The sequence below is a fragment of the Echinops telfairi genome, unplaced genomic scaffold (genome assembly GCF_000313985.2).
Source record: "Echinops telfairi isolate 266 unplaced genomic scaffold, ASM31398v2 ScPeMD7_5592;HRSCAF=6446, whole genome shotgun sequence".
NCBI lineage: Eukaryota > Metazoa > Chordata > Mammalia > Afrosoricida > Tenrecidae > Echinops > Echinops telfairi.
In genome coordinates this window covers 151,554-166,272 of record NW_022109491.1, presented here as the reverse complement: position 1 = coordinate 166,272, position 14,719 = coordinate 151,554, and the positions used below count along the sequence as shown (strand labels likewise).

General features: G+C 44.0%; 2 protein-coding genes across 3 annotated transcripts in view; both read right to left on the bottom strand.

Annotated features, from left to right (window-relative positions):
- LOC101653096 (zinc finger protein 343-like) overlaps positions 1 to 11,038 on the bottom strand; it is a 40,276-nt gene extending 29,238 nt beyond the window's left edge. Inside the window, exon 1 of the mRNA XM_045295160.1 lies at positions 10,959 to 11,038. The gene's annotated coding sequence lies outside the window, so the exon portion shown is untranslated. The remainder of the gene's footprint in view (positions 1 to 10,958) is intronic.
- Positions 6,730 to 14,225, bottom strand: LOC101653410 (zinc finger protein 343-like). Of its 2 annotated transcripts, XM_045295158.1 has the most exons (5): positions 13,935 to 14,225; positions 13,716 to 13,774; positions 11,737 to 11,809; positions 10,959 to 11,085; positions 6,730 to 8,687 (listed from the first exon to the last, which is right to left on the bottom strand). In XM_045295158.1, the coding sequence occupies exons 2-5, from the start codon at positions 13,760 to 13,762 to the stop codon at positions 6,823 to 6,825; spliced, it is 2,112 nt and encodes a 703-aa protein (XP_045151093.1). In that variant the 5' UTR covers positions 13,763 to 13,774; positions 13,935 to 14,225; the 3' UTR covers positions 6,730 to 6,822. The 2 variants fall into 2 exon arrangements, with proteins under 2 accessions (XP_045151093.1, XP_045151094.1); XM_045295159.1 differs by lacking the exon at positions 11,737 to 11,809.
- Between the last annotated feature and the right edge of the window lie 494 nt (positions 14,226 to 14,719).

Genomic DNA, 14,719 nt, shown 5'->3' with positions numbered 1-14,719 from the left:
TCCTTCAACAAGCAGCCATCTATATTAGATGGTACCCAGAATAAAAAATAATAGCATCTGGGGTCTTAAGAGTTTGTCTTCAAACAAGGAGTCATCTAACTGAGGTGACAACTAATTCCACATGGAAGAAACACATCAGCCTGTGTGATCTAGAATGAAAAGAATAAAATCCAAATCCGAAGGAGAAAATGGCAAGAGCTTAAATTGTGAATATTCCATTTTCAGAAGCGATGGGTCATAATTGGAGCCCAGGGGCCAAGGGTCTCTCAAGCTGGTGAATCCCCTGCAACTAGAGTGGTTGAATGGGCATCGCCTTGCTCTCCTGGAGCATGGTAAACTCGGTTATGGAAGATCTAACGAAGTTAAAATGTTACCACTTGTTCATTTGATTCCTCTTTTAACCCATTTTAAAGTTGTTCTACTTTTTAGTATTTCTTGCTTTTTTCTCAGTTGAGGTGTTTTCCTCTGGCATATTTTCATATTGTTGTTGGTCTTTTTCTGCTGGCTATTTTTGCATATGTTTTGCAGTATATGAAAATCAAGATGGGAAAATCTATAGAGACAGTAACTGGAGTAATGCTTTTGGGGGTGCGGGGGGGGGTAGGCTGAAGGAAATGGAAGCTAATAATGAATACAACAAGGAAGAAAATGTGCTAGAACAGATGGTAGCGATGATTATACAACTCTTTAATACAATTGACCTATGAATGTGAAAGATAAGTGAATTCTGTCCCAGTGAAACTTTTCACATTTTAAAAAGAGTTAGTTCTTACCGTAAACTGAAGTCCCTACATTTGAACTCCAACTAAGGGGTGCAGCATTTATAGCCACTGAGGTCACTGACAATGCCAGAAGTGAATGATGCCTGGGGGACGTGACAATTCTCAATGTGTATTCATACATAGGGGTAAGAAGAGATTGAGGAAACAAGATTCACTGTGTAATTGGAGAGTCAGTAGGTGGGTCCATGAATTTCCCTTAGAGTCTAAAATCTAAAAGCATTCGTTTGTGAAGGACTGTGGCCTACAGTGGGAACCCTGACTCCACACAGTGCCTTCACAGAAATTTAGGCTACATTTAGGTCCCGAGAAATGACTTCCCAGTGCTTTGGATCGTTAAATGGTAATGTGGGCAATTTGGAGCATGTACAAGAAGAGTCAGTTTCCATAAGAAAGACTATGATTGAAAGTAGATTGCAAATCCAAGAGACCACTCAGAGAGGCATTGTTCCCACACAGTGAACTGGTTCTCCCATGAAGAATTAAGGAACTTGGAAGGAAAGGCTCTTGAAAGCTACTCATAAAATAATTACCCAGTGAAAATCCTATGAAGAACACTTCAACTCTGCTAGGCATGGAGTCTCATGATGCACTATCAAACCTACAGAAAATGGTTTAATTTAACCCGTAGGCATAGCTGCTACGCTGGGAATATACTTGGGGTTGGTAATTGGCTGTTGGAGGGAGTCCACTGAGTCAGTCTATCACTACACCCTGGCCCTGGGAGTCTTGTCCATCCTGGAAGGGATCATTTGAAATACAGCATGGGCCCTGCCCCAACACTACTAAAATCTCCACCCCCAAAACTCACTGCCAATGTGCTTACTTTGACTCACAGTTTCACCACCACAGCTGTTTTGTTGGTTTGTTTACTGCTCATGCCCATATCAAAGAAAACTCACTGACATGCAGCCAATTCTAATTCACAGCAGCCCCACAGGACAGGGTGGAACCACTCCTATGAGTTTGAGTGTGTTCTTTCCGGGAATAGAAAGCTCCATCTTTCTCCTTTGGAGGGGCTGGTGGTTTTGAAATGCTGACCTTGTGTTCCAACTCTTAACCACGACACCACTAGGGCCCCTTTTGTCACATAGGTGGTTACATACTTTCACCACAAATGTCAGCATGCTAAAAGGAATAGGATTCTGTAAAAGGCAACTTCACTCTGACTGTAAAAACAAGGTTTTATTCAGTTTGATTCCAACTCACAGCAACCCAGGAGGACAGAGTGAAACTACAAGATTTCTAGGATTAGAATCTTTAAGGAAGTCAACAGCCTCATCCTTCTCGCACAGGGCATTTGGTGAGTTCCAAACCACCCCGAGATTAACCACAGCTCCCCAGGGGTCTTATATCCGACTATCAAAATAATAGCATGTGGGGTCTTAAAGGTTTGTCTTCAAACAAGCAGCCATTGAAGTGAGGTGTCAATTAAGTCCACATGGAAGAAACACATCAGCCTGTGAGAACACCATGTGTAAATATAATAAAATCCAAATCAGATGGAGGGAATGGTATCAGAGCTTAAATTATGAGTTCCAAAACCCTCAGCAATTAACCACAGCTCCCCAGGGATCTTGTGGTCTAAGAGACACACCAGTAATTCACAGCCATAGAGGAATATTCTCTTCAAACCATTCTAAGCTGGAACTCTGCATCACAATGCACCACAATGACCATCCCTAGAGGCAGTGGCCATGGCCTTCAAACAAACTGTCTGGACTGAAGTTCAACAGGAAACTGCCTGCCAAAATGTGTATCCTTTGTTTAGATGACAGCTGAGTTCTTTCTTATATGAACTGGTACTGGGAATTGGAACGATTTTTCATAGGGTACACCTCATTTTTATTTGCCCCTAGACTGTAACTGTTCTTTCAAGGAGAAAGCCTCATCTTTCTCATGTGAAGTTGTTAGGTAGCCAGGATAAGAATAGAGGGATTGTCTCTCCCATGCACAGGCTGCCCTCCCTGCACAGGCCCCCATAAAGGAGATTGGGAAGGAATGAGGTGAGCCTTGAACACCTATGAAGACACTAACTGGGCATGCTCCAATCCAGTGCGCCCCCGGCCCCCCCAGCTAGATGGGCGTTATACCTGGGCAGCCCAAACTAGATCCAGGCTCATGACCCCACCCAGGTGGGCTTAATTCAGTCAATGGGGTTTACCAATACCTTCCACCATGCCTCCCCAGCTGGAGGTTTAAAATACCCTGGCAGTGGGAGGACCGGTCTCTTTGACCCCCACTGCAGTCAGGGGCAGGTCGGAGAGGATTCTCTCTCCTCTTTTATACCCTGCTTCTGCACTTGGCATGTGGCTCGCTCTCTGGCCTCAGGTCACACGTGTGAGTGCACAGTCCCATGAGGTTGCCCGTGTTCGTTTGTGGACCCAGCGCGGCTTCCGGGCAGTTTGGCACACTTCCCTGAAATAGCGTGTACTCTTTTGAGACTGTAAAACCTGAAACTTCTCCCGTCCTCTATAAAAACCCACCTGGATTACAAAGCAGGCTTTCATGTGAATTCTTTCTCGTGCAAAGCCAGGAACCGAGATATTTCCCACCCAAGAAACCTAATAGTGTCTGGTGGTTTTCACTTGCCGACCTTGGTTAGCAGCCCAATTATCACTCACTATGTCACCAGGGCTTGCTATGAGCGGTACCAACCAGCTGGCACTGAATTTGGGTTTTGGGGAAAATGGGAAAGTTGGCCAAAAACAAAACAAAACAAAAACCCCAAAGGCATTGACCAGCCCTGCTAACCGATCTCAATAGCAAAAAAATAAGGTTTCCCAATGTTATGAAAGTATATCCCCTGTTCTTCCTGAAAATGAACATGCTTCAATTTTGGAACTTTGTTCAGCTTTTTAAAAATCTTTTTTGAGATTCAACAGTAATTACAAACCTCCTATCAGCAATCCCACATATCAGGACAAACGGATCCACTGATAAAGGCACATTCACTCGCTTCTTCGCATTTCACTTTATTCTCCCTTTTATTGTAACTGCCCTAGCTATTCTTCATCTCCTCTTTCTTCATGTGTGTTAGTCTGGGTAGACTAGAGAAACAAATTCATGGAGACACATGTATAAGGAAGAGGTTTGTATTCAAGAGCAATTGTACATTAAGAAAACATCCCAACCCAGTCCAGTCCAAGGCCATAAGTCTGATATTAGCCCATATGTTGGATACCAATCTATAAAGTCCTCTTCAGACTCACGAAACACATGCAATGAAGCCAAATGCAGGACAATCACAAGCCAGTGAGTACAAAGTCTTTAGATCCAGTGGCATTGTAAGCATCTCAGTACTGGCAGGGGTCTCTCAGTGGCTTCACAGTGCTGAAAGAATTCACGTTGCAAAAGCACTTCTGTAATCCAAGTGAATTTTTTATGAAGGAATGGAAAAGTTTCAGATTTTACAGTCTCAAAAGGGTACAGTATTTCTGGAGTGTGCCAAGATGCAAGGAAGCTGCATTGGAGTTCACAACTAGGTACACACACACAAAAAACATGTGGAAAAGACACCCACACATGTGGAACTAGGGAATCCCCAGGGAAAAAGAGGCCAAGAACATGTGGGTCCTGAGTAAGCCCTCCACCCTTGGCCTACAGCTGAACTGAAGCAGAGTCCAAGAGAGTAAGAGGGGGAGGTGACCTGCATATTTACACCTCTGGCTGGGGAGGCGTGGTTGAAGGTATTGGTTGACCTCATTGGCTGAGTTTAGACCCAACTGGGTGTTGTCATGGTCTGGGTGGAGCATAGGTTTTAGGTTTCACGTGTGCTAGGGGGTACTAGTCTGTACACGCTAGTTTGGGTCTTAGCACGGGTGTCCAAGTAGGGTGCCTGATTTCTCTCCAATCCCTGTATGTGGGCCTTTGCAGGTATTGGGGTAACAACCCCTTTGTCGCTAAATCTAACTACCTTTCAATACCAATCATTAGCATTCTTGAAAATAATGTATTAAAATGAAAGAATTCATGTAGTATAAGCATTACAATAGTCGTGTAAACCATAGATGGGAATACTAGTACTCCCACAGAACCTATTCAGGAAAGAGACTTTTTGCCCCACCATCAACACCCAAAGCTGATACTCTACTTAAACTATTTCCTGATTTCCCCTATGTAGTTCTTGCATATTCTGTTTTATTTTATATTTTGTAATATAACAGTTCCAATCCACCAAATGCTCAGTGGGGCAAAGATGAGGCGTTGTACTCCCAGAGGGTTAGTCTTAGAAACCCAAAGTCATTCTACTTTGGCCACAAGGGTCACTAATTCAGAACTGACTCAATGGCAGTGAACAGTTTTGTTTTTGAAGCCAAATGAGTTACACGAGATGTGTGGTTTAGTAAAGAAACATTTTACTGCAACCAAAGGGACAAACATATTGGAATGAACTGGTTTATGAAGAAAAAAAATCAAGCAATTTTAGAAGACTTAAAGCTTCTTGTTGTTTTTCCATTTGACTACAGAATGTGTAGACTTGTGTAGTTACGAGACGGATACCTGGATCTTTACTCAGAGCACAGAACCCTTTCAGAGGTGGTGAAGTTCTGATTTGTGGTAGCAGCATTGTTTTCCTACGTCAGCTAAGAAAGGTCCCTGAAATCAAGTTCCCTCCATCGATCCCTCACAATTCTTCTCCCTGTGGCTTCTGGTACAAGAGGTATGGCTTATGTTGAAAACAACTCACATTCTCCCTGTCCACAAAAACCTGTTCTCTGAGGTACACTGAAGTGCGCCTCTGTCCCAAATTCTATTCTTCTGGCATACAAAGCTTCTGTTCTACGTCCTGTGGTGTAGGGCTGAACTACAGCTAAAGCCTCCACACACACTCACTGCAAACGGGCTTCTCCAGTGAGCTTCTGGTGTTTAAAGTCTTTGCTTATAGCTACAGCTCACACACATACACATTTTGCACACACGTGACTTCTCCCGAGTGTGTCCTCTGGTGGGAAAGAAAATTTAATTGGTGACTAAAACCTTGTCCCCTTAATACCAACATGGCATCTCTTGACTATGTCCTCTGGTGTGTAAGATTTGATTTCACCAATGAGTCTCACCTACACTCCTTACACCTGATCTTGTCTCCTGAATAAACCCTGAGATGTATGACAATTGAATTGCTGCTAAAGCCACTACCAGTCCTGACCCATATGGTTTCCCACCTGAGCTTCGGTTGTCAAGGACCAGCTGCCAGGATGACAAAGTCACTGGTGGTTTTTCCCATAAGTCAGGGACTTGGGTGCAATCCAAGGCTTTGTGTTACCCTTTACAATACTGATTGTCTGAAGGACAGGCAAACAAAGTGATTATTATAGAATGTACTGATTTGAATCAAGATGTACCATGAAATTTTTAGGAATAAGGTACAAAGCAATGTTTTGCTTGCCAAGTTCCTCAGATTGTATATAAGCTTTGCAATAAAGTTGCTTGGGGTTGAACTCTGAGCAGACCTCCCAATCCCATCTTGTCTGCTTTTCTTACATCTCTATCCCCACGTTCAGGTTCTCTCTTTATTGCTGGGCAGGCCTCAGCATTAGGTGTTTGCTGAGATGGGACTTTTGCTACAGCCTCGCCCACACTAACACACATGGGGCTTGTCTCCTGAGTGTGTCCTCTGCTGTGTGAGGAGACGTAACTTCTTAATGAAACATCACCAACACTACTTACACATGTGGCTTCTTCGAGTGTATTATCTCAAATGCAACGAGCATTGACTTGCACCTGTAGCCTAGCCCACACTCTCTATCTACATTAGTAAAGTCTCCATAATATATTAGACTGGGTTGAATACAGAAAAAAAAATCCAGACACTCATATGTGTGTAAGAGAGCTTCATATTAAGAATTATATATCAAGGAAACATCCTAACCCAGATCAATTCTTTAAGTCCAATACTAGGCCATAAATCCCTCTTTTGACTCATGCCATGATGCAGAATGCTGTACGATCACAGGCCAGTGGGTGCAAAGTCTTAAAGATCCAATGGCAGAGGACTCATCTCCAGGGCTCTGGCTGCTTAAGCATAGCTCAAAGTGGCTAGTCAACAGGAAGGTGCAGCAGATAGTGTGTGGCCTGCCTCCAGGGAGAAAGAGTGTACCCTTTGATGTTTGATGAGAGTTGACTTTCGGCTAAAGCCTCGCCCACACTCCTTGCACACATGTGGCTTCTCCCCCGAGTGTATCCTCTGGTGTTTGATGAGATCTGACTTCCAGCTAAAGGCTCGCCCACACTCCTTACACACATGAGGTTTCTCCCCTGAGTGTATCCTCTGGTGTGCAATGAGATGTGACTGTTGGCTAAAGCCCTGCTCACACTCCTTACATATGTAAGGTTTCTCCCCTGAATGTGTCCTCTGGTGTGTGATGAGATTTGACTTGTGGATAAAGCCTTGCCTACACTCCTTGCACACATGTGGCTTCTCCCCTGAGTGCGTCCTCTGGTGTGTGATGAGAGTTGACTTGGCTCTGAAGTCTCGCCCACATTCCTTACACACATGTGGCTTCTCCCCTGAGTGTATCCTCTGGTGTGTTTTGAGATTTGATTGTTGGCTAAAGGCTCGCCCACACTCCTTGCACAGATGTGGCTTCTCCCCTGAGTGTATTCTCTGGTGTCTTTTAAGATGTGACTGTTGGCTAAAGCCTCGCCCACACTCCTTACAAACATGTGGCTTCTCCCCTGAGTGTTTCCTCTGGTGTCTTTTAAGATGTGACTGTTGGCTAAAGCCTTGCCCACACTCCTTGCACACATGAGGTTTCTGACCTGAGTGTGTCCATTGGTGTTTGATGAGATATGCCTTTTGGCTAAACGCTCGCCCACAATCCTTACACACATTCGGTTTCCTCCCTGAGTGTGTCCTCTGGTGGGTACTGAGATTTGATTTCCAGGAAAAGCCACGCCCACATTCCTTACACAAGTAAGGTTTCTCACCTGACTGTGTCCTCTGGTGTTTGATGAGATCTGCCTTTTGGCTAATGCCTAGCCCACATTTCTTACACAGATAAGGTTTCTCACCTGAGTATGTCCCCTGGTGTTTGATGAGATTTGACTTTTCCCAAAAGCCTCGTCCACACTCCTTACACACATGTACTTTCTCCCCTGAGTGTATCCTCTGGTGTCTGATGAGAGCTGATTTGCAGGTAAAGCCTTGTGAACATTCTGTGCATCCACATGGCTTCTGCCCTGAGTGTGTCCTCTGATGTGTAATGAGAGTTGGCCTAACACTAAAGTCTGGACCACACTCATCACATGCATAGGGTCTCTCACCTGCCTGTGTCCTCTGGCATGTGACTAGAGTTGACTTGAGGTTACAGCCTGGCTGAAACTCCTTACACACATCAGGATTCTCATCTGAGTGTGTCCTTTGTTGCCAAAGGAAAAAGGATTTCTGGTTAAGGCCTTGGCAACACTTACTGTAAGAATGTGACTTGTCCTGAGAAGGGATCCTCTGGTTCATGATGTTTGATTTCAGGTTACAGTCTGGATCACCCTCTCTATAAGCCATTACTCCAAATCTTGAGGTTTCTAAGCCCTTCAGACCCTTGTCTGTTTCCACAAGGTTTTTTCCCCTCTGGGCAGAGTGGGCCTCCGTTCCCACCCTTGTGTTGCCTTCTCTGGGGTTTGCTGACCTTCCCCAGGCTGGGCTGGATAAAACCCTTGACCTCTCTCTCTCCCCTGTGCTCCCACACAAGGGTTTGGAGACCTCTCTCTCCCGTCGTCCTGTGTTTTCACTCCTGCAGTTCTGAACAGAATCCTGATGTTCTGGCTGCCCTGGGCTGTTATCTTCGGGAAGGAAGTGATTCTCTGCACACGAGTCTGGAAAGATCTGAAGCACTTGCTGCCTGAGGAATTGCTGACAGGGGAAATCCAGGAGGCAGGAGGAACAAGGGTGAACTTCTGATGTTGGTTCTGCAGAAGAGAATTTTCTATGAGAGCAGCTATGAGGAAGTGTTAAAGGCCCGGGCAGTGATGCCTTTGTTTATGACAGGCAATATCTTACTGCTGGTGTGCCATGAAAACCTCTCTCTCTCTCTCTCTCTCTCACACACACACACACACACACACACACACACACACACATTCGACTACTAGCTGAAAGGGTGATGGTTCAGAAGATGGGCCTAGTGATTTCCTGACAATCTGCCATAGGTTTGAAGGGCCATAGGTTTGAAGACCCTCAGGAGCTGTGCTAATCCATCTGTGAACATATCTACTCACTAAGAGTTGGAATACTCTCAATGGCAACCAACAACAATCCTATACTCACATTTGTCATTCACAATAGCTCCAACTCAATCTGTGTCTCACTAACTGGTCACTCGTTCCATTTTTATCAACTATCCTTCTTATTGCAATCCAGAAGTATTCTAGGTGGGCCAGTGGTTAAAGCCCTGGACTGCAATACAAACAGATGATGGCCCAAACCCACCAATAGCTCCACCGCACAATGGTGTGGCAGTCTGCTTCTATAGAAATGTACAGACTGGGAAACTATGGATCAGATCTACCAAGTTCTATAGGGTCATTATGAGTAGGTATCAACTAGATGACAGTGGATTTAATTACTGTAATCCAGATAACCCACACAGGAAAATATTGCAACATGTCAAGCTTATCAGAATTTCTTTTTTTTTTTCCATCAGAATTTCTCAAGGAAGGATAAGACACTGTTTCTGCTCTGTCAACAGCTTCTCCTGCAGCTGGCCTCCTCCTGCTGCTAAAGCCTTCTAAGCCATAGGCACTCAGTGATATATTCTGCCCCGACCATTTTGCTATTACTTGGAAATAACAGTTCTGTGACCTATGTAGAAATATTCATGGCTTTTCTTTTTATAAAGAGGGATTGAGAAAATACAAAGCCACTCAATCTGGTGGGCTTCAAATATAGGAGACAGTCTCTGTGTGAAAATGGCAGAGGTGTATTATAGCACTTGAATCTGCCCACCTTTGAGGGAATGATGACCAGGGTCAGCCCACTGCTGAATGACATGCATGGCAGTCAGTCCTCTCTCCAACCTCCAACTTTTAAATCAAGTCTGAGAGTGGTCATCCTCTCCATGGAGCAGTCTGCTTCTCCTCTAGGGCTGGCAATTCATTGCAATGGCCAGAGAGCTCCCAGACCAGGCGGTGGTGGATTAAAGGATCAGGAGACGTATAGGCAGTCTCTGTGCTTCAGTGCATCGGCTCTCTCAGCTCCTCTCCAGTGCGGGTGTCCTGTCAGCCCCCAGAGGAAAACCCTCTGCTTGGCCCTGCTGAACGTCCCCATTAACTTGCACACGAACATCTCAGACCTGGGACTCTTGTCTCTGTCACTGAGCCATTTCCAGGTCTCTCACTGCCGTCTCGGAGGTTCCTTGTCCCCTTTGCTTTTCTTTCTTCTTTTTTCCTACTGCTGCTTCCTCTCTGGAAAAATACCTCTGTGGGACTACCTGCAGTCCACACAAACTCACTGCCACAGCATGAACTGGACTCGAAGAAACACTAGTTAAGGTGTCTGGGGCTATAAATCTTTATGGGAGCAGGGGAGAGCCTCACCTCATCTTTCTCCATGGGCATGGCTGGTGGGTTTGAACTGCTGTCCTTGTGGTTAGCACAATTCTGCAACTACAGGACCACCAGGGCTCCTTGCTCCACAGATAAATTACCACCAGTACCACCAATCTCCTCTGCAAACATTCCATTTGCTCAGGAGGCGCTATACACTTCCTTAACACAGTTCGTTAGTTAACCCCTGTAGGCGGCATTGCAATTACAGGGCAGCACTTTATAGTTTATGACCAAACAGAAAAGATCAAACCCATGCTGTTTAACAGCGTATCCTCAAAATGAAACCAACATAGGTAGCTATGTATGCATACATGTATATAGGATGGCACATGCACAAACATGTTTGTGTGTGCTGCATGTCTTCATGTATGCACTAAAGCACACAGGAATATAATTGTGGAGACTTCCTAGACATACTATCCAAATAACTCACTGGATTGGTTCACCTAACTAAAGGGGTTAAATTTGTCCCCATGGTAAGTGGACAACTGAGTCAACTGGCATAATATAATTCATACAGATAATGTTCGAAACCCTGGTTTGGTGAGTAGCTCCAGGGCTCATTCTTTAGCACACAGTAGGTGCCCAATAAATATGTGCTGAGGTAAAAAAGAGAAAGCAGCACATCCTCACCCACGGAGAGCAGATTCCTGTAAATCTCCAGCATCACGTCTCTGTACAGGGTCTTCTGCTCAGAGCTCAGTGTCTCCCATTCTGCCTCCGAGAAAAGCACAGTGACATCCTGGATTGTGACTGGCTCCTAGAATAAGAAATCAATGCAGCAAAACACCATCAATTTTCACCATCAGACTTCACTGGGGCCCTGCTATGTTCCATGCTGTGAGTTGTGGAGAATCAGAGAAAGAAGTCCTGTGTGGGCCGCTATTGCCAGAAGTGAACAGCAAAGTGGAAAATTGGATATTCTGATATTATGTGTTTGATGACACTGGATCATATTCCTGCCACTAAGACTGCCCATTTTAGATGCCTGTTGAAGCTACATGAAGGTACCTGAAATATTTATGATTATTAAGCTGTGTATTTATGCTGTTTCAATAGATCAATCATTAAAAAGCAAAAGGCTCGAGATCTGACGTCTCTCCCTAGATGGCACTGCTGCAGATGACCCTGAAGATAACAGTGCCAGAAGAGAGGCCGGCTGACCTGCCGACCTGGGAGCAACCAAAGGAGTGCAACAGACCAGTGATGGGAGCAAAGATACCCAGTGCCCCCAAGAATTCTGATCACAGGCTTCTGACTTGGAGAGGGGGCAGCACATGGCACCCCATCTGAACTAGTGGGGTATTGCTTATAGGGGGCCACATGAAAAGTCTATATGCATAACTGGAGGGCATTAGAATGCTCAATCCCTGACCACAGGAACAGCAATGTGGTCTTACAGAATGCTCACCTTTCGGACAAGATGGATGAAGACTAAAAGAGTGTATGTGTTCTTAGACAAGCAGGACCAGGGATAGGTCAACCTGAAAGAAATGGGGTCAGGACGAATGGTTTATAACATCCGTCTTTCTCTATATATAACACATACATCTGTTCTATGTCATGATCCCTATTAAACTTTTGGTTTTTCGTTTTTGTGGGTTTGTTATCTTTTTGTTTGGTGTTTCCCTATACAAGATATACAGGATAGGAAATCTTATGGAAACAGCAACTGAACAGATGGGTCCATGCAGGGGAAGCAAGTGGAGGTGAACAGGGAGAGAATGATGGGTACAGAAGAATAATAAGTGTTCTAAATTGACGTTGAGGAAGATGCAGCTTTTTGGGTCGTTTTGTTCAACTGATTTGTATCTAGGAGGAAGTCCTGAGAGATGAACAATGGGTGAATATAATAGTGAGACAAAAGGGGGTGGGGGAATATATATATATGTGTGTGTGTGTGTGTGTGTGTAGTCACTCACAACAAGGAAGTAGCTGGAACTTAGGGCTTCTATTTAAATCTTGTCTCAGTACAAGAACTGAGTGTTCTAACAATGTGGCATTATATGACACTCACCTTTCTGACATGATTGCTGAAGAAAAAACGGGTGCATAAGCAAATGTGGTGAAGAAAGCTGATGGTGCCATCTATCAAATGATATAGCATGTGGGGACTTAAAGGATTGTAGTTAAACAAGCGGTTATCTATGCAGGGAAGCAAAGAAGCCCACATGGAAGAAGCACACCAGCCTGTGTGGTCATGAGTGTTGATGCAATGAGGTATTAGAAGTCCAAAAACACGCAACCAAATTGATGTGAAGGCACGTGGAGGTGGTGGAGACCCAAAACCCACCTGCAAAATAATTGTGCAGTCCCTCTCAGAATGGATGATAAATTCAGGGTACGGTATGGTACTGATGAACTACAAAACTATCCTCTAATTCTTTAATATCCCCCCCCTTTCTATTATGGTTTTCACTTTTTCTTAACCTCTTTAATCAAGTTAGATTTCTATAAGTTCATTTGTATATTTAAGATTACGAAGGAAAAAAAAAAAGATTATGCAGTACATGACAGGAAAGATAGCTAACCCTCCACAGTTACAGGAGTAATGGTTCCCTCTGGGCATGGGAAGGGGCAGAGGAGGGAATGCGTAGCAGATAGCGTTGATAATTATATAACCTCACTGGATGGGATTTAACAACAGCATTGATAGTGAATGGATATATTAGATTGTGTAAGATAGGTCAATAAAACTATCACATTAAAAAAAAAAAAGAAAGCAAAAAGCAGTCCAGTATATAGGTCATAGGGATGATTATGTACACAGATGCAAAGCATATTTTAAGGTGTTCTGGAGGTGTAGTAGGTTATTACCACAAGTTCAGTAGTTCAAAACCACTGGCCACGCTGAAGGAGAAAGATGAGATTTTCAATACTCTTAAAAGATTTACAGTGTCAGAAATGTGCAGAGACAGCTCAACCCTGTCCTATAAGATCACAATGCATAGCAATCAACTCAATGTCAGTGATGTAGGCTTTTTGGTGGTCCAGTATAAAGCACATGAAAATATATAAATAATCTGTTTGGTTTTTTAATCATTTTATTAGGGGCTCATACAACTCTTATCACAATCCATACATACATCAATTGTGTAAAGCGCATTCGTACATTCACTGCCCCCATCATTCTCAAAACATTTCCTCTCCACTTAAGCCCCCAGCATTAGGTCCTCAATCTCAGTTTTTAAAAATATTTTTCTTAGAGTTCCAAAGGATTCGCATTATTAACCTTGGGTATATTTCCAAGACCAAAAATAAATGGCAAAAATTACTAATAAGGCACATTGACATAAATGGTCGCTTTCCCTTACCCAAAGACAGAGTAGATAGGCCTATTGTCTGGAAATAAAGCAGCAATTCAGAGAAAATGAGGTGATTCCAACTCACCAGTGTTTGGGGTTTCTGCTTTTGCTCTTGGGGGCAGTGAGTCTCATTAGAAGACAAACCTAAGGAAAGAAAGAGAAGGCGGGAGAAAGAATACCCACAATTGCTCTGTCAGTAGTTCTGATTATTGGAGGAAAAGCTGAACAATGTTACTCCGCTGTGGCCTCTAAAAGGTTCTCACCTGAACCCTCTTCACCTCCCCAGACCCTCAGCAACTCGTACCTTTTCCAGGCTTCTTCACAGTGTCCATATTTTCTTGTTCCTTCAAGCCAAGGTCTTCCAGGCCTTCTTTCACCGAGTATAAGGACCAGGACACGTAATGCCCCGTCAGTGCAGTGGCTGCCTGGAAATTCTGTGACAGACAGCTGTATTTTATTTCATCTCCATGTGGATTTCTGTTGCCTGTGGGGGTGGCAATGTCATGTCTCACTTAGGAAAGCCTCTCTTGCTTTCAGGTACCCAGGAGCTGTGGGATAGAGAAGCTATTAGATCAGTGGTTCTCAACCTGATGTTCCTCATGTTGTGGTGACCTCGAACCATAAGATTTTCGTTGCTACCTCATAACTTTAATTTTGCTACTGTTATGAATCATTATATAAATATCTGATATGCAGGATGTATTAGGCAACCCCTGTGAAAGAGTTGTTCGACCCCCAAAGGGGTCATGACCCACAGGTTGAGAACGGCTGAATTAGATGCTGCTAGACCCTTTATTGTAGGCCCTAAAGTCAGGTGTCTTCACAGGGATCATGTGCTCTCCCCTTGTCCTCAGTCAAGTCAGAGGTGTCAGTCTACTTGAGTTCTCTGGATTTTTTTTTTAATTTAATCATTTTATTGGGGGATCGTACAACTCATCACAATCCATACATACATCCTTTGTGTCAAGCACATTTGTACATTTGTTGCCATCATTCTCAAAACATTTGCTTTATAGTTGAGCCCTTAATATCAGCTCATTTTCTACCTCCCTCCCCCTTGCCCCTCCCTCATGAACTCTTCATAATTCA

What these genes read in the sequence shown, in the direction of transcription:
- LOC101653410 (XM_045295158.1), bottom strand. Translation starts at nt 13,762, where the DNA reads ATGAGACTCACTGCCCCCAAGAGCAAAAGCAGAAACCCCAAACACTG. An exon ending in TCATCCATCTTGTCCGAAAG is followed by an intron (nt 11,086 to 11,736) that starts GTGAGCATTCTG and finishes TTCTTATTCTAG; the next exon opens with GAGCCAGTCACAATCCAGGA. An exon ending in CAGGAATCTGCTCTCCGTGG is followed by an intron (nt 8,688 to 10,958) that starts GTGAGGATGTGC and finishes TCTCTTCTGCAG; the next exon opens with AACCAACATCAGAAGTTCAC.